The sequence below is a fragment of the Stegodyphus dumicola genome, chromosome X2 (genome assembly GCF_044657685.1).
Source record: "Stegodyphus dumicola isolate Sdum_Otavi_A_Nest chromosome X2, ASM4465768v1".
NCBI lineage: Eukaryota > Metazoa > Arthropoda > Arachnida > Araneae > Eresidae > Stegodyphus > Stegodyphus dumicola.
Genome location: NC_140781.1, coordinates 37,793,912 through 37,815,847, shown reverse-complemented (window position 1 = coordinate 37,815,847; position 21,936 = coordinate 37,793,912). Strand labels below are relative to the sequence as shown.

The window sequence follows — 21,936 nt, the reverse complement described above, 5'->3', positions numbered from 1 at the left end:
TTCTCTTGTGTTACATAATGTCACTGCAGGTGGAAACTCATGTTTAATTATTTATCAAAACTCAAGACATCATGATTTTATTTTGGTGATTTTTTCATGTAACCTCATGAATGGCTGCTAAGTACTTGCTTACTCTGTTTGTAATCAGTGAATCATATGTAGTTTCTTTTCTTTTACACTGACTATACTTATAAGCTGTTTCAGAGAGAAAAACATAATATTTTAGCTCCACTAGAAACTATGGGGGGAAACAGAAGATACTTTGCAGAGTGGCTTGTTTGTGTCAGCCAACATTGAATGCTGCCTTTCAGGTCGCATCAAAGTAGTCAGTGATAACCCCTGGTGGTCAGTTCCTATTTTCATGGTTCGATATGAAAGATTGTCAGGGGTAAATAAGAAATAATTTGGTATTTAGGAGACAGAATTTTAATATTAATAGTAAATAATTGTTTATGTTTGTAGTAGAATAGAAAATTTAATAGCTATTAATTGCTGCTTAATAGAATAGCAATCTAAAATTTTGCGTAAAACCAATTAAAAACCGCGGTTCTTTCTGTTTTTTTTTTAAGATATGTTTTAAAAAACTGATACATATTTTAAATGTTTTGTAAATCTTCAGTTAAAAATAAAATAGTTATTTTTGATTGTTTGAGACTATTTCCTAACCATTTTTAATAGATTACCTATAATTTCAGCAATAAACCCATAATTTCACCAATACCCATAATTTCCAATAGATTTGCAGACATGTAAATTCTTGGTTTAACTAGTTTATTGTGGTCTTACAAAAAAACATGTAAAAGAAAAAAAAAAATTATAAACCTCTTAGATGAGTCTATTCTTTCAAAGAATTTTTTCCTAAAAAATGAGACTACTGAATTAATTTTAAGAAATAAAAATTCTTCTCTTCATAAGATAAATTAAAGTTGGATTAAACCATATTATCTGACTTCTAAGTAAGCAGTGAAGCATGCTAAAGTGGAAGAAAAAAAATTAGCCATTGAAGCTTGCAAACAATGAGTCTATATGATATTTAAAACAAAAACATCTTTTCCTAACCATTTTTAATAGATTACCCATAATTTCAGCAATAAACCCATAATTTCACCCATATTTCAGCATCCTTCCCATATTTCAGCAATATCCTTTAAATGTAAAGGATTCTATGTATAGAACAGTATGCAGGAAAGAGTTTTTCCTACATAAAATTTCTCTTAGCATCCTTTTGCACTTCGAATTCTGAGTGTTGCTGTGATCAGATTATCGAGTTTCAGAGATATCCTGAATTCTTCCATTGTCTTAAGCTAGTATAATCTGTTGAAATTTCCAGAGTTGCTTTGCAATCAGTAAAATGATAATAGATAACATTAAATTTCTTGTTCTTTCTAGTATTTTAGTGCATGGATTTAATCAGTTGCAGACTTCCCATTTGATAGCATTCAGTAATATTTTTTACATATAGAATTCTGTTGTATGCAACATCAGCAAATCTTTTAAGTGCAGTGTTGAGATACATACAAGGTGTGACACAAAAAAAAATGAGACTAAGTGTGTAGCTTGAAAACAGAGTGGAGTTGGCAACAACTGTTTGGGTGACGTCATGCCACACACCTCCTCTATCCATGCGACCAGTTTCGACTTAGCCGACCACGCCAATGGGGAGTACTGCGTCATTGAGTGAACACGTGCAACTGCATTCTACCAGAAAAATGTCTAATGTAAAAAACGAAACAGCGAATCAGTATCAAATTTCGAGTGAAACTGTCTCATGCACGTGTGTTTGAATGGCATAAGCGCCCAGCACGTTCATCATGATTGAATGGGTTCCCAGTGGTCAGACTGTTAATCAATACTACTACATTGAAGTACTAAAAAGACTTTGTGAAAGAAATTAGGGAAAAAAAGCCACAGTTGTGGAGTGATGGATGGCTGTTGCACTAGGACAATGCACACGCTCATACGGACCTATCCGTCAAGCAGTTTCTGACCAGCAAAAACATTACTGTGATGGGGCATCCTCCTTATTCACCTGGTTTGGCTCCATGCAACTTTTTTTTATTTCCTAAAGTTAAATTTTACTTAAAGGGAACCCATTTTATCTCAGCTGAAGAGGTTCAGGCAGAAACGGAGAATCTCCTGAAGGGCCTTCCAAAAAGGTGATAATGTGATGGAGAACTGATTCTGTAAGTACAATGATTTATTGGACCAGTCTCATTTTTTGTGATGCACCTTGTAGTTTCTCCTTAACTGTAGTTTAGTTGTAACACTGTTTTCTCTCCTTTTCTATGTATATACATAAAATTGATTATTTTTCAAAACATAGTCCTTCATACAGTTCGTTATCTGTGATATCAGGCTGTTTTATTCATATTTAAACAAATGGAAATTTTGCTTCCTCCTGTAGGTCACATCCATGCCTCCACCCTTGGTTTTAAAAGAAAGTGCAAATCACTGTTTTTTAAACCTCTTGCAATCATTTAAACTACCATAATTTCGCGCGTATAGTCCGCGGACTATCTGTGTTTAAAATGCGAATTTTTGAAGCTGCGGACTATCCACCAGTGCGGATAATATGCTGGTTGTTCACGGTTAAAATCGTTGAAATTTAAAAAACACGCTGTCGTGATCTGCCGATGATTAAATATAAAAAAAGCGCGAGATTCCAAGAAAACATTCGTATGTATCGTATCGATAGTAAACCATAGAGCATAGTGCAGAATGAATGAGTAGTAGCAAGTAGAGCTCCTAAAATCCAGGCTGGCGCATCAAGCGATGCCGGGATATGAGCCAAAGAAAGTCTTGTATGAGCACTCACTTAGGGCAACCAGAGTCTTGTATCCCTGTATCCTTCGCACTGCTTTAGCGCAACTGCCGGGAGGGAGAAAAGTAATTGATGCGTCAGCTCGGTTTTCAGGAGCCATAGTAGCAAGTACGTGGAATACGAAAAAAAAAGCGTGATTCGTTTACTTATAAGCGTGGTTTGGCAACACCGAGTGAGTGGGGTCGAAGGTCACATTTCATTACCACTTATCACGAGTATAGCACGTTGCACAGTATTTTGTTTTCGTATTTTGTCTTTCATCTTCGATAACGTTGATGAAACATCGCCGGAGTTTTACTGCTGAGTTAAACTCGAGGTAGTTGAGAAAGCTGAAAAAGATGGAAATAGATAAGCGGGCCGTTATTGGTTTAATCCTAGTATTTGGTGCACACGGGATTTGGCTACTTTTGGCGACTTTATGATGAGCAGTGAAAACGGGACATATACGATGAGTAGTTAACGGGTCATTCAAAGAATATATATAGTTAAACATAGTATATACTATGTATATAGTATATATACTATGTGTGTATATACATACACTATGTGTGTATACTATATATATAGACGTTCTTTGGATCAGTTTTGGTGTTGGCGATAATTTTCAGTCGCGCCAAGGCTGCACCGTATACTAGGATTTTACCCCGTTATTTTGAAGTGGACAAGAAAGCGGTGAGAAATTGGCGCAAACAAAAGGATGTGTTTAAAAAGCATGGGAATATTGCCGTATTAAAAAAACGTAATTTCGGACGTATAGTCCACGGACTATCCGGTGGTGCGGACTATCTGACGATTTTTGAAATTTTTTTTATATAAAATCGTGTCTGTGGACTATACGTGCGAAATTGCGGTACTACAATAATACAAGAGAAAAAATAAAGGCATTATAGTCTCATTTTTCTATTTCTTGAATTTTTGTCTTCTAGCCATAGCTATTATTAGGGGAGCATATTTCAGAAATGCAGGAGTTCAATGGGCTCTGTGGGGTAGCTACAATAGTAATAAAAATAAATATATAATAAGAAATAAAGTAAAAATAAATGTATAATTGTATCAAATTAGAGTTAATTTATGTGGTGTGTAAATGTTGTAATGATACAACACATTCATGAATGTTGCTAAGCATGCAAGTGGCAAATTTGGTGCACGCAGCCACCACCTTGCCAACCCGTTATAGATTCCAAAATATCTCTTAGTGTCTGGCACTTTTAACAAATCTGTGAAGTCTCTGAATTGCAGCAGAATATTGTTTCAAGAGTCTATATGACATCAACATAAATGTTTTGATTGACTATTATTAGAAGTTGTTAATAAAAATGAATATCTGTCAATAAGTTCATCTTCTGGGAAGTCTTTAGAAAAGCTTTTGAATAATTATTTTGGCTTTGAAGCTAATGTAGGACTCGTTGCAAATGCAATTTGATAAAATAATCTGCAAATGTGTGCTTAGGATTTTTGTATTGCATGCATAGAATTAATTTATTCAAACCCTTTTCTAATGCTGTCATCATCATTTTGAGCTTGTTGTCAATTTCACCTTTCTCATTTGTAAAATACCTTACCCCCAAAATAACCACAACTTTGGCATTCAAAAGGCAACTCTGAATTATCTAATTGAGTCAGTATGAGCAAATGCATGATTGAATCCTTCTAAATTAAGAATTTTTATGATATTTTGACACAGATCAAAAATAAAAGTTTTTTAAACCTATTTCTTAAGAGATACAAATTTGAAAAACCCTGCTTAAAGAAATGACACTTGAGTTCTCTTTATATTCGTTGAGAATATCAACAATGTGCTAAATATCTTTGCTGAAATAAAAAGTAAATTTGAACATGAACAAATTTTGATTAAAAAATGTTCACAAACAATATTTTGTGTTTAACCACTAATGCTAGTAAATTAAGCACTTATTTGTATCTATTGTTTAAATAAATTATTCATCTCTGCATAAAAACTGTTAATCGTTGAATAGTTGCAGAATTTCTGTATTTGTATACACCGTATATTCCGGCACATTTAATTATCTTTTGGTTGTGGGCAATGTGCATTACGCAGATAGACTGGAATATTCTTAAAATACACCTGGGAAACCTGGAAAAGTCAGGGAATTTCATTTTCCTCTTTGAGTGGCAACCCTGATTCCATCTTTCACCATTCGGACATTCTTGATGCAGCACGATTTCCACTTTCTTGTCAGGGAATTTCATTTTCCTCTTTGAGTGGCAACCCTGATTCCATATTTCACCATTCAGGCTTTCTTGATGCAGCACGATTTCCACGTTCTTTCGCAAACTGAACGACTTTGCATTTGAAACCAGCTCTGTGTTGTTTTGTTTGGTAGGAGCTGTATTTACTACTAAAAGGAGCACTAGATCAATTGTATTTTAACTAAAACCTTCAATGTTCAATTCAAAATCACAGTTTCAAATGACCACAGAAAGAGAACTTCTGAATCATAATTCCGCGAAATCTTTTAGGTTGGAAATGTATTCTTACTCCAAATTATATCCTTCTTTTCTAAAAATCCTACAGTACCATTCTTTTGGACACTTGCACTGAATACAACACACCCTCTTTGCAGGTATATTTAACCCACACAATATTGTTCTCTTTATCGCTTGTCAGTTTGGTATATCATTGTTTGAAAGGCTAGGACAAGTCTTCGAATAAGTGACACCTCAGAAGATAAGAGCATTCATTGCACATGTAGCTTTTAGATTTCTTTGTAAAGAATAGCATGTGGGCTATACTGAGAATGTACCCAAAAATGATTTTAAAAAAAAATAGCTCGAAATTATAGATGCACTTTATATGCTGGAAAATATGGTATGTGTTTTTACAAGGGTTTCTGGGATATTTGATAATAGCTGGCTAATTTTCACTGCTTTGGATGTGATAATAAATTTGATGTAAATGGATAAATTCTGCTTCATTAACTTAATATTTCATATTAAAGTAGACAGTTTGGTTTTACATTCATGATTAAAACTTGGAAAATAAATAATAATTTGATATATTTGTAATTACTTATATTCATCCCATTTTATGCACTGCAAAAGAATTCTATGAACTGTGGAGGCAAACAAAGATTGCATTAGTAAGGGAAAAGACCTCGTCTGAACATCATATAAGCTGTGCAGCAACATACCTTATCTTTAATAGTCAGTTTCATTAGTGGGAAAGCCATTCCACTATTAAGTTAATTTCCAGAACTTTGAAAGGTGCTAGGGGGGATACACAGGTACGGCTGGTGCCCAAGCCATCCAAAATAATTTGAATGAACAATACTGTATGTTTTTAGTTTATGCTTAGAAAATTAAAAAGAAAAGCAAGAATGTGCTATGTTTTCATGCTGAAGTGGACTGCTTACTTTATTTTGATTACTTATCCTTTTCCTTTTTTTTTTTTTTTTTTTGGACAACTGACTGAATGAATGAAATTCAATGTCTTGCAACATGGTGACTCACATGATCTGATTTTAGAAGTTTTTTTCAATTGTGTTATTGTGAAAATGGAATTGCTTATTAAAAAACATTCTTGTATAAGAGCCAATTTACGAAGTGCTTTAATGGGTTAAATGGCTTATTAAAAGGAGGTAATGTTAAGAAAGAGAGCATTATATCTAATTTTACTAATTTACACAGAGTTTATTCTCAGCTAACTGAAATAGATCATGAAATAGGCTCTTTATTACTATATGACTACGATGCTAAACAGTATCAAAATTAGTGTGTAATAATTGAAGACTATAAGGAAAATTTCATAACAGCAGAAGTAAATGTAGAAGTATATTTTAACAGAGTTTTTAAAGCAGAAATTTCTGTTAATTCTTTGCCTGTTCAAATATGAATTTTGATGGTAAAATCAAAGATTGGCTTGCTCTTAGGAGTCAGTTGAAAAGAATACATGATGACAGTTATTACTGCCATCTTCTATTTCACTGTAAAGTGCATTCATTTTAGGATGTTGATTTTAGTTATAGTTCAGGATTTTTGAAAAACGGTCAAGCATAAATTTGTTGTTGAAGCATTAATAACTTTATTTTCATGAATTTTGTGCTTAGAATTTCTTCTTTTTGATGAGTTAAACTTCCCCACCATGAAAATTGCTGGTGATTTAAGCATTATAAAGTGCTGGAGTGTAACTTTATCGATTGTTTCTACTGGATTATTTGTGCTGAGTTTTGCAAAACACACATGGCAGTTATTTAAAAAAATGTTTCCATGAAAAACCAGAATTTGTTCAAGACTGTAAATGAATTTTGCTGGCAGTTTAAAGAATTATTTTCAGAAATGTATGCATGTAAAGCTTTCAAGTGTTAAATTGAAAATGCTGGTAATTGTTACTAAATTGTTTCACTGGACTATTTAAGGTAAAGAATTGAAAATGCTGGTAATTGTTACTAAATTGTTTCACTGGACTATTTAAGGTAAAGTAGCCATGGACTTAATTCCAAGCATCTATTGGACTGACACTCCAATCAGTCAAAGAAGCAGTGGAAGCTATAATCCAGGTGACTTTCCTTCTAGAAGCTGTTCCGCTGAAGTTTTGCTCATTTAGATTGGGTTCGGCCCACCATGGCTTAAATAGACTGAAAAAAATCGGCCTGTTTCTGAAATTCAGTTAAATGTAGAAGTTTCTAAAGAAAGGGAAAATGGAATAAATGGCCTTAGTTACATCATTTGCTTCTGATGAAAAAGAATTGCTTTCCCCCCCCTCTAAATGTTCAGGAATTATTCTACTGTAAGCTTGAATACTGTGGTTCTTCAAAATTTTAGAAATCGAAATCAGAAATTGAAGGAAGAATTTTCTGTTCAGGAATTTGTTGTTTGTAAAGAATCTTTCAAGAAGAATCTATAAAATTAATGTTTGAAAACTGCATTTTCACTGATAAAGGTTGTAGAGACATTAGGTTAATTGGAAGCAGGTAAGATGAAAAATTAGCAAGCGCCTTCACCAGAAATTGAACCACGGACCTCTGGAATACCGGCCCCAGCGTGCAGAACCGCTACACCACGAAGGCGCACTAGGAAAGTGGGAGAAATACCTTATAAACTCCCCTTTTTAAAGGGCGACTGGGGTTTTCAAGGGACCCAATCATCAAATCCTGGGTGTGGAGAAACCTCATCCACAACCCTTTTAGTTCGGGTGCCACTGTTGAGACATTAGGTTAATTGGAAGCAGGCAAGATGAAAAACTAGCAAACACCTTTGGCGAGAATCGAACCACAGACCTCTGGAATACCGGTCCCAGCATGCAGAACCACTACACCACGAAGGCATGCTATAAGGTCTATAATGGTCTATAATGCTATAATGGTCTAATAAGACCAAGACAAAAACCCTTTTGAGAGAAGATACAGATAATTTTATATGTTCTATGTTTTTGCCGTCTCATCATCAAGCTGTGGAAAATTATTTTTACACTGTGGTGGAAAACTCATTGGGAAACTCAGAGTTTTATTTAATTACTTAAGTGAATTGCCTGCTTTATTTCATTACTTAAGTTACACTAGAAATTCGATCTGAGTTACAGAACTGTTTCATTTGAGATAATTATGTTAAAGTTGCAAAGGTGAAAACAGCTGCAGGTAACAGATCCATCCTTTGTAATGATTCTATCCGTAAGAAGGGATGGACAACTATAGCTTGTTTTTATCTAAACAAAAAAAAAAAAAAAAAAAAAAAAAAATTAATATTCATGTTAGTAAAGATATTAAATTTAAGATTCTTGATAAGATAGTTATAATTAATGTGGTAGAATAACTGTAAAACCTGCATGTTATGACTTGTTTTTTCTCATAATTATACAAAGTATATTGTTGTTTAGTCTCCTTGTTAAGTGTATTGCATTTTGATCTGTGTTCCACCAACCGTAAATCGAAAGGCTGGAGGATATGTCCCAAGCAACTCATTGGTTCTGTAAATGCACTTTTTCTTGAAGTTTATTTTTCATGGTTTGTTAATACTGTATATTTAGTTTGTTTAAAATATTGCAAAGAAAGGCTGAAATGTACCATGTTTTTGCACTGAGGTGGACTGCCTGTTTTTATTTTGATTACTTAGGTGAATTGCCTTCTTTATTTATTCCTTTCTTACATTTTTCATTAAAGAACCAACTGAATGAATGAAGTGCAGGTAGTCTCGCAGCACTGGCCAGCAAATTATAGTGTTAAAAATTAAAAGATCTTGAAATCATGTTTGCAATGTTATCATTATGCATTTTCTGACTAAAAATTTTAAGTGCATTTTCCCATAATGATTTGTGTGCATAAGAAGTAATATTTTTATCTCTATATTGCATATTTCTGTATTAATTAATAATTTTTTATTCAAAAAACTGAAAAGAAAACATACATTGAACATCAGAAATTTAGTAAAAATTAATGCTATACTCAGCAATTAATAGAATTTTCAATTCAGTGCTACTAACTGTTAAAAAGTCGTTATTTATCCCCCTCCTCCATTTTATAAAAACATGTTAGCACATTTTCATAAAAATATGTAGTATTAAAATAAGTTTAAAAGATTAACAGGTATCTGAAGTACTAATTTTTAATTCTTTGTTTCCTTCTTCCTTTTTCAGTGGAAATACAGGGTGCCCTCACAAAGGATCCCTGTTTTTAAAATTAAATAATTCAAAAACAAAGATTGATAGAAGAATGAAGCAAGAAGTATGTTTATTGGAACAGCTGTAAAAATCTGATATGAAGTTTCAAATAGGTGTTAATAGGTGGCGCTGTGCACTGTATTACTATGAAGGAGTCACCATGAAGAGTGATCTGAAGTCCATAGCGACCAGTCTGCGTATAGTTCCACTGTTAAAATGTAAAAGAATGTTAGGGTATTGAAGGATGTGCATGAAATCATGTATTCCATTTAACGTGTTTTTCTGATACTGGAATTTCACAGGTTAAATTACAGTTCTACAGCAACAAGCCGCAGTTTTCAATCCTGATTTAACGTTGCAGAAGGTCTTGATTCGAAAACTATTTGTGTGCTTTTTGATAAATTTCAATGAATAGGATGCATGGCTGATGAGTTAGTGGAAAATGTTAGCGCTAGGCACTCTGTAGTTACTCCTGAAAATGTTGCGACAGTTTCTTCAGTTATTCAGGAAAATCTGAAGAACTCCATCAGAAGACTTGCAGTAAAATCTGCCTTAATGTGATCCAACATGCACAGAATACTGAGAAATGGGCTACATATTGTTCTTTTCAAAATCCAATGTCACCAAGCCATTCTCATTTGAGCTGTGCAACAGAGAGACTTTGCGATGCTCCTAATGATTGTTGATGACAGATTCGATGTTGGCTGCATATGGTTCACAGATGAACCACATTTTCACATGAATTGTGTCATAAACAAACAAAATTGGCGATTTGAGGGTACTGAAAAAAACCCCATTGGTGTAAAGCAGAATCACTACATTCCCCAGAAGTTACTGTTGGAGCTGCAGTATCCAGCAAAGGTGTTATTGGCCCCTTCTTGTGAGAAATGATCACTTCTGTCTGTTATGCTGAAATGTTGGAACAATTTGTCGCCACACTGTTAGCGTTGAAGGATCGACCAGGCAATTTGTGGTTCATGCAAGATGAAGTCTGACCACTCTGTATGGAGCAGGTATTTCAGTTCCTTGAGGAATACTTTGGGGATACAATTATTACTCTGGGATATTTTCAAATTTACTGGAACAGGCATGGTTTGGCATCCATACTTACCTGATCTTGCCCCTTGTGACTACTTTTTGTGGGGCACCTTAGAGGACACTGTCTTCCAGAAGAAGCCTGCAACACTGGACGAGCTTGGAAAAGTCGATCTCTGAGGGCATGTGCATCCGTTTTCGTTGACATACTATGGGAGGTTGTGAAAATTTCGTTCTTCGTTTGTGTCAACTCTTTACTGCGAAAGGTGGACATTTTGAAAAGATTGTGATGGGAATCCAGCGACGGCTTGCAGAGGACATGTTTGTTACCTTTTCCTAGAATGTACTGCTACTACAGCGCTACCTATTAACAACCTCTGTATCGGATTTTTACAGCTGTCCCAATAAACATACCTTTTGTTTCATTCTTCTATCAATATAATGACAAATAGGATAGATAATATAGAATCTCACAATAGAATCAAGAATTTCACCTTAAAACCATCGAGTCACCACAGCATATTGAAGATGTACATGTTGTTACGATAGCTTAAGAGAAAATCCAACCCATACTATTACACTGAAAGCAGTTAAAGTGGTATATTCAGTGTTCCTGAGATTTTTCTGCTTTCTTTCTCCTCTTCTTCATATGTTGATGAGATCCCAGATTGGCTCTTCTATTAACTATATGTTGGCCAGTTTAGCTGCTTTGCATTTCAGATGCCTGCAAACCCACTTTAAGCAATGTCTTTTGGATTTTATGTTTAAAGGAGCACAAACTTCCGATACCTGAGCATAGTATTCTTTTGAATGTACTTTTCATGACACAGTTGTTGCAGATATGGACTTTGTTGTGAATCAGTATTTAATTTTGATGTAAATAATAAAAAAATAAATAAAAGTGTGTATATCTTAGTAAGTTTTCATACTTTAGAATTGGGCAAACATCGGAAAAATATAATGGTTGTTATGTTTTTGAATGGTTTACAAAGTATTTAATGTGCATTAAGATTAAGATGCACATACATATTGAGAATAAATCCCAGGTGGTTATAATTAAACTTCCTCTATAAATGGCATTCAACAGGTAAACGGACTGCAACAAAATTTTGTGTTTGGGCTATACACGAGATGTACTCACTGAATTTTGAAAAGAAAATTTTTTAGTTCCAAAATGTCGACCAGAAGGGACCTTTTCAGGAAAACGAGAAATTTAACACCATAAACGACCAAAACGGAATACAGAAACAACATTAACATTTATTGACTAGTTTCTGATCACCTTGTCATCGAACCACATTAAGTAAAGGTAAGGGAGAAACAAAAACAGTTCAGTTTGCAGAAACAAGAACAGATTAGGACGAAATGGCACAAGAGGAGCAGTTGTTAATCGTGCCAAGGACGATGTAGGGAAAGGTGCTCCACATGACCACCCTCATTCACCTGCAAAATTTCAAGTCGGTGGACAGTGTGTTCAATATCAGATCATTATCGGTCAGTTATGTGGCTATGCACATGAAGTGTTATGGGGGTTCTTTAAGTCATTCAACGTCTCGCATGGAGTTAGATCCGGCGAGTGTGGTAGCCATGGATTAGGAAAGGAGCGACTAATAACACATTCCTCTGAGAAGTGTTGGAGCAATAGCACCTTCAGGAACCCATGGATATGTGGGAGCACACCATCCTACATGAAAATGGTCGATGTAAGGACCCGGCTTTACTGTATTTGCAGTCTAACAATCATCTGCATCATGTCATGGTACTGACAGCCCGTAATGGAACATGAAACAGGCCCATGTTCACAAATTTCCTAAAAGAATGGCCCAAGGATGAGTGTCGCCGTGAATCCACCCCAGACAATGTCCTTTGAAGACTGTAGGGGAATTTCAGTGTGAATCTGCGGATTTTCTATAGCCCAAATGCAGCAGTTCTGTGTGTTGACTGTCCAATTCTGGTAGAAATGAGCCTTGTCGCTCCACAGAATATTCCAAGGCTATGACAGAGTCATTCTGTTGAGAAAACTGACTGTGAATGAGAGACATGGGTTGTCCCTATCAAGCAGCTCCTGGGTATGGCAGATTTTATGTGGGAAGTAGTGCATTATGTTTCTGAATCCTTTTTGGATATTGCTGTGAGAATAGCCTGTCCATCGAGAAACTGCACACATGCTGCTGCCGCAAAACTGATGTCTGTAACTGTACATCACCAGCTGTCTTGACGGCATCAACAAGTACCAGTGAAAAACATTTACGACCTTTTCCAGTTGAACTCGTAACCTTTCCCAGTTGAACCCCATCTCTTTAAATCTCTCAATCATGGCCCGAATACCTTTAGTAGACATTGGTCCACGTCGAATGTTCTTTCTACAACAAAATTCATGAACTGCAGCAGAAGCATTCTCCTTGTTTTCGTAAAACAGCTTCACCAATAACGCATGTTCAACTAAAGAGACCATCATTAGTACAGTCGAAATGTCGACTTAAACATCACAATGTCTGCAAATGATTTATGCACTAACATGTTTTGCATAAAGCTTCCTCTTTTTTCCAAGCATGCAAACCTTGACATTTTTCTCTTACAACTGACAGCTTTTCCTGATTTTGCATTTTGTTACTCATAATTCCTGTTCTGGATTGTTAATATTGTTTCTGTATTCCATTTCGGTCATTATTGTGTTAAATTTCATGTTTTTCCCGAAAAGGCGCCTTCTGGTGGACATTTTGGAACTGAATTTTTCTAAATTCCATGAGCGCTTCTCATGTATAGCCCATATACAAAATTTCTTTGCATTCCGACGTGTGTAACATGTAAACGAGCCAGTTTCCCTTAGAAAGTTCTCCACGAAGGCATCCCTCCCCTTAGGCAGATAGCCCTTGAGGCTTTGCTGTAATTAAATAACCTAACCTAACCATTTCGTTCATCCGTTTGCGCTGTAGGATGTCGTTTATAGCAAAAGTTTAATTATAAACCACCAAGTACATTCTTTATATAAGCTATGTTATTTTATTGACCCAGTTGTAACAATAAATTAGTTGGCGTCTGCTATTGTGAAACATTAATATTAAGTGTAGAAGAATATTTTAAGTTATATATGGAAATAAACAGAGCTTTTAATTGTAAAGATGACTGATTCAGCAGAAAAAAACAGAGGTTGATGAGAGTATAAATGTCTTAGAAAAGAGAAAGAAGTAATCTGTGCCATTCTTTCTGATCTGATGTCACACAAAGAAACTGAAAGTCAGCAAGTTCATACTCTTTTCAACAAGATATTGTTACGAATTTGGTATTTAAATAGCTAATGTTAGTAGAATTATAAATTAAATTGTTTTGTTCCCCGTGCAGTGCAGCGCGTGACAAATATTAAGAGAAAGCTATGCCAGAAAATTAAAAATACAAGAGCACGTGCATTTAACATTTAATAAACAAATGTCTTTTTGATTTCGAGAAATTGCTAAAACAATCTCGTGCGGCCGATTTAAAAAGCTATAACAGCCAGAGAAAGAACAGCTCAGCTCAGTTTTGTTTAGAAAACTGCTATTCTTTACTGTAGCGAATTTGTGGCAAGACTGGATTAGCTTTCTCAATGTTTCTCTATTTTGAATTAGTTCTGTGGAATGTTTTTAGTAGTTTAAAAGATAACTACTGTGAGATATTGTATGATTATCTCTGAAGAAATTTAAGCATTTTTGTTTTATTTGTTGTGATAATAATAAATTTTTATTCATTTTTCATCGGACTTGTGCATTCAATTAATAACGATCCTGTATGCATGCAACAATATAGATAAGCATTTGCTTAATGTTGATGATCAGTTAAATTAATTAATTGAAGTTACCGATGAAGAATATAATATAACAGAGTCACATAGATATAAATTCATAGCTATCGAAACCGAGTTTAAGAGTTATTCTAAAGATTGGGTTAAGTGTATCAATGATAATTTAACCAAACCAAGATATTTAACACATCCAACATTAGAGTTAAAAGAATACAATTTCATACCAAGAAAGGAGCCAATTTTCATGCATACAGGAAGATAAATGTTTAAAAGTAAAGGATTAAGTTTTAATACTTATCTTTCTTGAAGCCTAAATCGAGAGCTAGAGATGTAGCTGATAGCTACATCTCTAGTTCCTTCCAAAGAGAATTATCCCAAAGTGGTGAAGCATTTATAATCCCATTTTGAAATGGATGATTTGTTGACTCAAATTTATATTTGAGATTTACTGACTTTTTGAGTAACTAACCATTACAGTATAAAATTGAGTGTTTTCTGTAATTAATTAAGAACTTATTTACGAGCATTGAAATCATTAGGTGTGATGAGTCTTGTTTGCAAACTGATATTCGTAAAGCATGGGATATGCACAGATGATATAGAGCAGCAAATGCTTCTTCACATTTGATCAAAAAAAAAAAAGGTATTGAAAGTGTTGATGATATTTTTATGCAATGAGGTAGAGGCAGAAGAGCACTGCATGTTGGCGGAATCTGGGTTTGTATCGCATTCGAAAGCTAGAAAACCACATCAAGAGATACAAGAAACTGCTATGCCTCCCACTTCAACTCTAATGTCTGCATCATCATCAAAAAAACCATGTGCAATAAATTCCCTATTTTACAACAAAAATCATAAAAACCAGGATTCTGCAATAATTGCACATATATATCAATACAAGAAAAGAAAATCAGAAAAGGTGTTCCTTGGCCTGTTTAAAAGCTGGTAACATGGTAAAATTCTGCTGAAGTTTTCTAAAATGTATGTTACAGAAGGCATTACACATTGCTGTGTATAGAATTAAGCAAAAAATATTCGAAAAATGTTGGAGATACAACAACTTCTATTATTTCTGTGGAGTTATTTTCGAAAATTATCTATTTAAATACTGTCATAGTTGAAGTCAAACATAAAGGAAAATTGAGATGCATAAGAGCATTGTTGGATAATGGCTTGCATCAATCTTGCATAGAGAAGGAGCTTGCAAAAGAATTGAAAAGTCTGGGAAAGGAATTTTATCACAAGCAACAGGGGGGAACCACAGAAACAGGTTATTGCAGATATGATATACAATTAGAAGGCCTTTAAAAGAAATTTTGTTGCAGGGTATCGGTATTGGATCAGCCAGTGATTTGTTGAAGATTACTGAAAGTTTCAGATTCACAACTGATTGAAGAACTTGCAACAGAAGGAATAACTATCTGACATTGAACCAGGTGAGCCACCTATTAAGATGTTGCTTGAAGCTGGTGCAATTGGAAAAATACTCACTAGGCAATTAAATACTTTGAAATGAGGAATTTCTGCTATAGAGACAAAATTTAGATGGTGTGTCCTAGGCAGACAACATAAAGAAATCAACAGGAAAATGTTAGCCTTAAATTTATCAAATATGGAATGTAGAAGTGCAAAAAATGTGGGATCTGGAGTCTTTAACAGTATCCAATCTGACCGAAGTCTGAACCAAGAAAGTTTTGATGAAGAAACTTTGTGTCATTTCTAAGAAACAATAACCTTTAATTCAGGTCAGTGGTATGAAGTGGCATTACCCTGGCTTATTAGACACCCACCTTTGTATAATAATTTTGATACCACTAAGGCAAGATTATGTACCATTTGTAATTGGTTAAAAAGAGACAATATTTTAGAATCCTATCATTGTGTATTTTTACAATGGCAGTGAAAGGGTGTAATTGAAGAAGTAAAGGAGGTTAATACTTATCAATCGATATTTTACTTGCCACATGTTCCAATAATCAAAATGTTGAGTGCTACAACCAAAATCCTCATGATTTTGACGCGTCTTCAAAGCCAGCCATATGACTGTGTGGCCCTATGATATTCTGCATACTGGACAAGTCTCCACACTTATTACATGGGTTTAGAATTGGAAAGATTGGAGTGAGTGCTGATATTAAACAGGCTTTTTTACTGATTGGCATCAAACAAGAAGACAGATGTGCTCCAGTTTTTGTGGTAGGAAGATGTTAATTGTGCAGCAATGAAAGTGTATAGACATTGTTGAGTAATTTTTTGCTTCTCTTCAAGCCCTTTCTTACATTTCATTTTACTTAAATTTTGAAATGTTTAAAAGAGAAGACTTGCTATCCATTGTTGAAGTCTTAAAAGAAAAGTTCCACATTGATAACTTATTCACAAGTGTTGGAGATGAAAATGAGCTTCAATTATTGCCAGATTAAGCAAAGGAAATAATGAAAATGGGAGGATTCAATTTATACTGTTGGTGGACCCAACTATACTTGATCTGAAATCAAACGCTCTGAAGGATAAATTTTAATGTGAATTTCCAAAGGAACTGGAGTTTTTAGGGGGACCTACAACAGAGGAAAGTTACTATCAATAATTAATAGCATCTGTGATCCCATTGGATTAGCATGCCCATGAATGAGTGCTCAATGCATAGAAGAATGCATTATGGAACTATTGAAAGTGCTAGTTTACATTTGTTTTGTCATGCCTCCCAGAATACCTTTGCTTTTATACATTTTTACACTATGAAGATCAAAATAGAATCATCAATAAATTTAGCTGCTGCTACATCCAGAGTAACACTGATAAAGAAGCCTACCATCCCAAAAAGATGCATTAAAGTCGCCATTCAAGACATATTTTTGGACTGATCATTTGGTAGTGCTGACTTGCATAACAAACAATGAATCGTGGAATAGCTTTGTCAGCCTGGCAGATTTGCCATCTCATTTTTGTACCTGGACAAGAATCTTGGTTTAAGGAGCCAAAAGTATGTTGGCCTAAAGGAAAAATAATTAGTCCCAAGGAAGCTTTGCAGAAGAAAAAGTTTGTAATAAATGCAACAAATATCATACTAAATGAGAATGCAAGTGATCGATTTTTATATTTCTCGGAGTAGTTTGAAATTCTGAAAATGACTGCTTGGATAATGAGATGTTAGAGAAATGCAAAGGGAGATGTAGTTCTAGTAGGTTCCAATAACATTAAAAGGATTAATTGGCCTTTGGCTCCCTTAACTCCTTCATAGCGACCCTTAACTTCCCTTAACTTCCTCATAGCGACTGAACTCCCTTAACTCCTTCACATCCAATCCGCCCCACACGGCCCTACATTGAAACAACCAGAACCGCCTGAAAACGGCCGAGATTGTAATCTTGTTTTCTTCCCTACCCCTAAAATATGCAGTAGCAGGTGCAGTTTCCCCAAATGCATTGTATCAGTTTACTGCAGACAGCTTGTTCTAAGAGGTTTCTTATCTTCTGGTTGATCTTGACATTTCGTTGTTGATTCTTTTGTGGGACAGTGTGCTTTTAAGCTTTAAACAGCAATAAAAAATCAGTTTAAAAAATTTAAGGGTTATATTTATTTTTGAACAATTTATTCCTTCCTATAAAAATAACGGAAATAAACAAAATCTCAGTCCTGATCATAACAAAGCCAGAAAGGCTTGTTGGTCTGACCTTCAGAATAGTTTTATAAAGAACGGGGTCAAAGGCTAATGGAATCTTTGTTAAAAAGTACAAAGGATGTCACTGGAAATCTTCACACCTATTTTCTGCGTTAATGGGTGGGGAGGGGAGGAAATTGCTGTGAAACTGGAAAACTATTTCGGGCGGTTCGGTATTTTAAGGATACAAGTTAGCGAAGGGTCTGGATTTCAAAGAGTTAATGGGAGAGATGGAAAACAACATATGGCTAAACTTATGTGTAGGTCCTAGAGAATTATTTTGGCCACTCCAGCGATTGAATCCTATTAGTTGTCAAAAGCAAAGAGGCAATAATTCAGAAGGAAACTGATTTACATTCCAACCCGAGTGTGGTCACAAGAAGTTGTTGACAAATATTTAAGCCAGACAGGCTAAATTTATGAGAACTTTTGAATTATTTATTTAGACTTTTTTAATAAATAATTTATTTAGGTTTTTTGCTTATTATTTTGTAGCAGCTGATGTGATTTAATATTTAATTTACTGTAGACGCAATAAGTAATGTACAATAATTGTGTATTTGAAAATGTTTGGTGATATATAGGTTTTTATTATTTCATGTATTGTAAACATATAATTCAATAAAGAAAAATATTTTAAGAATGTGTTTTTGTTTTAACAAAAATAATTTTTTTGAGTTTTAAAAATTTTCCAAGTGTTTTGAATTAATTAAAATGTATTTACTTGCCTTGCTTTACAATACCCTGTCACGGCAAAGCTGGAAGTATGTTGCAACTCGATGTTTAATTAGGACATATATAAAAGTGCATGTGTCTTGATAATAAAATAATAAGTTTTCATACTTTAGAATTTTGCAGTGTCAGAAAAATGTAACGGTTGTTATGTTTTTTAATTGTGTTCTTAAGTCTAAATACTTAATGTACATAAGACTAAGATTTTATTCTCCCTGAACTTGCATATTGTGAATAAGTACATTCTTTATATAAGCTGCGCTATTTTATTGACCCAGTTCTAACAGACTTCATAATTTTTGTAACCACTATGCTTAGATTTGATGTCATTAGTCTCAAATTTAAGAGTGGCCATATACTTATTATCAAAGCATGCACTAACCATTGGACAAACAAGAAAGGGTCTCTGAAGTACTGACTCATTCATCTGAAATTTTTTCTGAAGCCATATTACAGAAAGCAAAGATGAGAAAGTATGGAACGTCAATAAAAATAGCATCTTTAATAAACTGTCATGCTTTAACTCAGCTAACAATACACTAGTGTTGAGAATTGTCCAGTGGTCATATCTGAGCCATTATGGATTTCATAACCATAACTGTCTTTCAAAAAATTGTAATATGCAGTCAAACTTATCTGTTTTTAAGCTTCATATATCTTCAAGCAATGCTTAATGTGTAGGTTTGTAAAGAGTAAATATTAAGTGTTCACATATGACATATGTATATTTATTTTTATAGCCACAATGAGTTTCATCTAATGCACTTGAATCATTCATCTTAAAGCTATGAATTTGCATCATGTCTGCTAAATTTGGCAAGTGTTTTTCGTGTAAATATTTAGTACAGTCAAAAGTCGTTAATTCGGACACCCATAATCCGGAATGATCTATAATCCGGACCTCAGAGCTACAACCTTTCTGCGCATGCGTCGCGTTGACGCATGCGCGTAAGACCTTTACCGCTGCGAATTTGCGTGTGCACGTGCGCAAAATATGTTTATGAATGCGCGTTTAATGTATAACGGACGGGATAAGCTAAGCTAAAATTATCTAATTATCTATTTCAGTTAATGTTGCAGATTGCGTTGTTCCTTAATCTTCGAATTGGATCCGGATTATTATATTTTGCAGACTGTTAGAGCAATTTTATAAAAGTAAGCTTGAACTTTCGATTATGTCAAATAGAATTTTCGATATATATTTACTAATAAAGCGAAAGTATCTTTCGGAGCCCATTACACAAAAAGTGGAATTGCTGCAAAAAAATGGATAAAGGCATATATTTTGTTTATCTAAACTTTAACGCTTGTTTATCTAAACTTTAACGTTTGTTTATCTAAACTTTGTTTATCTTTAACGCAGCGGCGGCGTGCAATGAATTCACTATCCTTATCTTAAGGGCAGATGTTTTTATTTTATTTGGTTTATAATTGCTTACTCAATGTAGTATTTCATCTCGATGTACTCCATCTTTGATATGATTTAAATCAAATGCCTCGTCATTATAATTCGCTTCCGATAGCGAAGAAAGTGACAGAGGTTATTGAAAACGAAAAAATTTCGATTGACAGATTAGTCGGTATTCTCGACACAGCAATTATAGGACGTGAACAGCGGAACTTTGTAACTGAACAAGAAATTATGTCTGTTTATAGAATTAAAGAGAATGTATTATCACATAAAAAACGAATCAACTTAAACTGAAAGAAATGTTTAATAAAGTAAACAAATATTAAGCTTTTTTTTGTAAATTTTGATACCCTTTAGATCATAATTGTTCTTTATTTCGTAAATTACGGTTTTATATTTTTAATTTTATAATTTCTGCATGCCATTTTACCAGATTTAAACTGATGATCTATAATCCGGAAAAATCGATAATCCGGAATCGCCGAAGTCCCGACGAGTCCGGATTAACGACTTTTGACTGTATATTGTGGTGGACATTGTACTTACATTCATTAATTTTTATCATTTATGTTTCAGAGACCCAGGAGCTCCATGTTGAATAATGAGGAAGATGCCCAAACAAAAATTAAAAAAAGGAAGGTGAAGGACGAGGCTGCATCTGGTACCAGAGCAGTTAAAAATTGTGTGTTTCGAGCTAATGACACCGAAACTGAAAATAAAATGTTAGATGCTAAACCTCGAAGTGGAGAATTAGATGCTAAACGTGATAATCAAAATTTAGATGCAGGAGACTCTAATGACTCTACTTGTGTTTTTAATGACTTACAGTGATATTATGATTTTTACCTGTTTGAAAACGGGCTTTGGACTCTTGACACTGAGTTGTCAAATATTTGGCATCACTGGGAGAAAATGAGATGTGTTTTCAACTTTATAATATCTACATACATTTTAAGATGGTTTTTTACATTTAAGATAGTTTTTTTACATTTCTAAATTTTATTTTTTATTAATGAGATTTAATGAGATGCAGCAGACATATATTTCTTTTAATATATGTTTAGCTTTCTGCCATAACTTTTGATATTGTCAAATAAATGAGAAGGTTAAAATGTCGAACTTTGTGTTTACTGAAGATTTATTTCATTATACTGAAAGATAAATTTTTGAATTTCATTTGTAAATTTGTTCATTGTATTTGTATACTGAATAAAAGTTCTTCGAACTAATATTGATTGTTCTTTAAAACATATGTACCTGTTTTCCTCAACTTTTATCTTTATAACTTAACAATCGTATTTAAAAATTTTGAAGACTGCATGACTGTATTTTAAGTAAACTGCTTGTTAATCCTAAAGTTTATAGAGCTTGGTTTTTAAAGTTAGCTATCTTTTTATTATTATTTGATTCTCGTGACACAGCATTTTTGCAGTATTAATAATGGTAGAAAAATTAGTCTTTTGCAGTGTTATTAAAGTAAAAGAAATTTGATACAGGCTGAATTTCTAAAAAATGAATTAATGGTAATGGAATTAGTGGCTACGACTGCATTTAGTGTAGGGATCTTAAACATAAAATTTCTCTGTACCTTGTATGTGTATATATGTAATAGTTTGGAAACACAGAAGGCAGATGTAGATGCGCAATATCAAAGAAGCTTGCAGTGTTGCAGATTTAAGTAATCTTTTTTTATTTTAGTTGACTAAGCATTCTAATAAGCCAGTTTAAATAATTGGGCATCATAGTGCTTGTTTTGGAGAATGAAATTGGTACCATTTCATAGTTAAAATATAATTATGAAGAGATAGACAAGGGGGAAACGCGTCTAAGGAGAAGCAGAAAGCAAGTATCATATGTTCAGGGCAGTATTATTTTAGGACAATTGAAC

At 34.1% G+C, this 21,936-nt stretch overlaps 1 protein-coding gene across 7 annotated transcripts in view; it reads left to right on the top strand.

Annotated features, from left to right (window-relative positions):
• LOC118197107 (uncharacterized) overlaps window positions 1–21,277 on the top strand; it is a 289,292-nt gene extending 268,015 nt beyond the window's left edge. For all 7 annotated transcript variants that reach the window (XM_085809940.1, XM_085809939.1, XM_085809938.1 and 4 more), the window contains one exon: window positions 20,625–21,277. In XM_085809940.1, coding sequence (XP_085666066.1) covers window positions 20,625–20,879 — 255 coding nt within the window. In that variant the 3' untranslated portion in view covers window positions 20,880–21,277. The remainder of the gene's footprint in view (window positions 1–20,624) is intronic.
• Window positions 21,278–21,936: the final 659 nt, after the last annotated feature.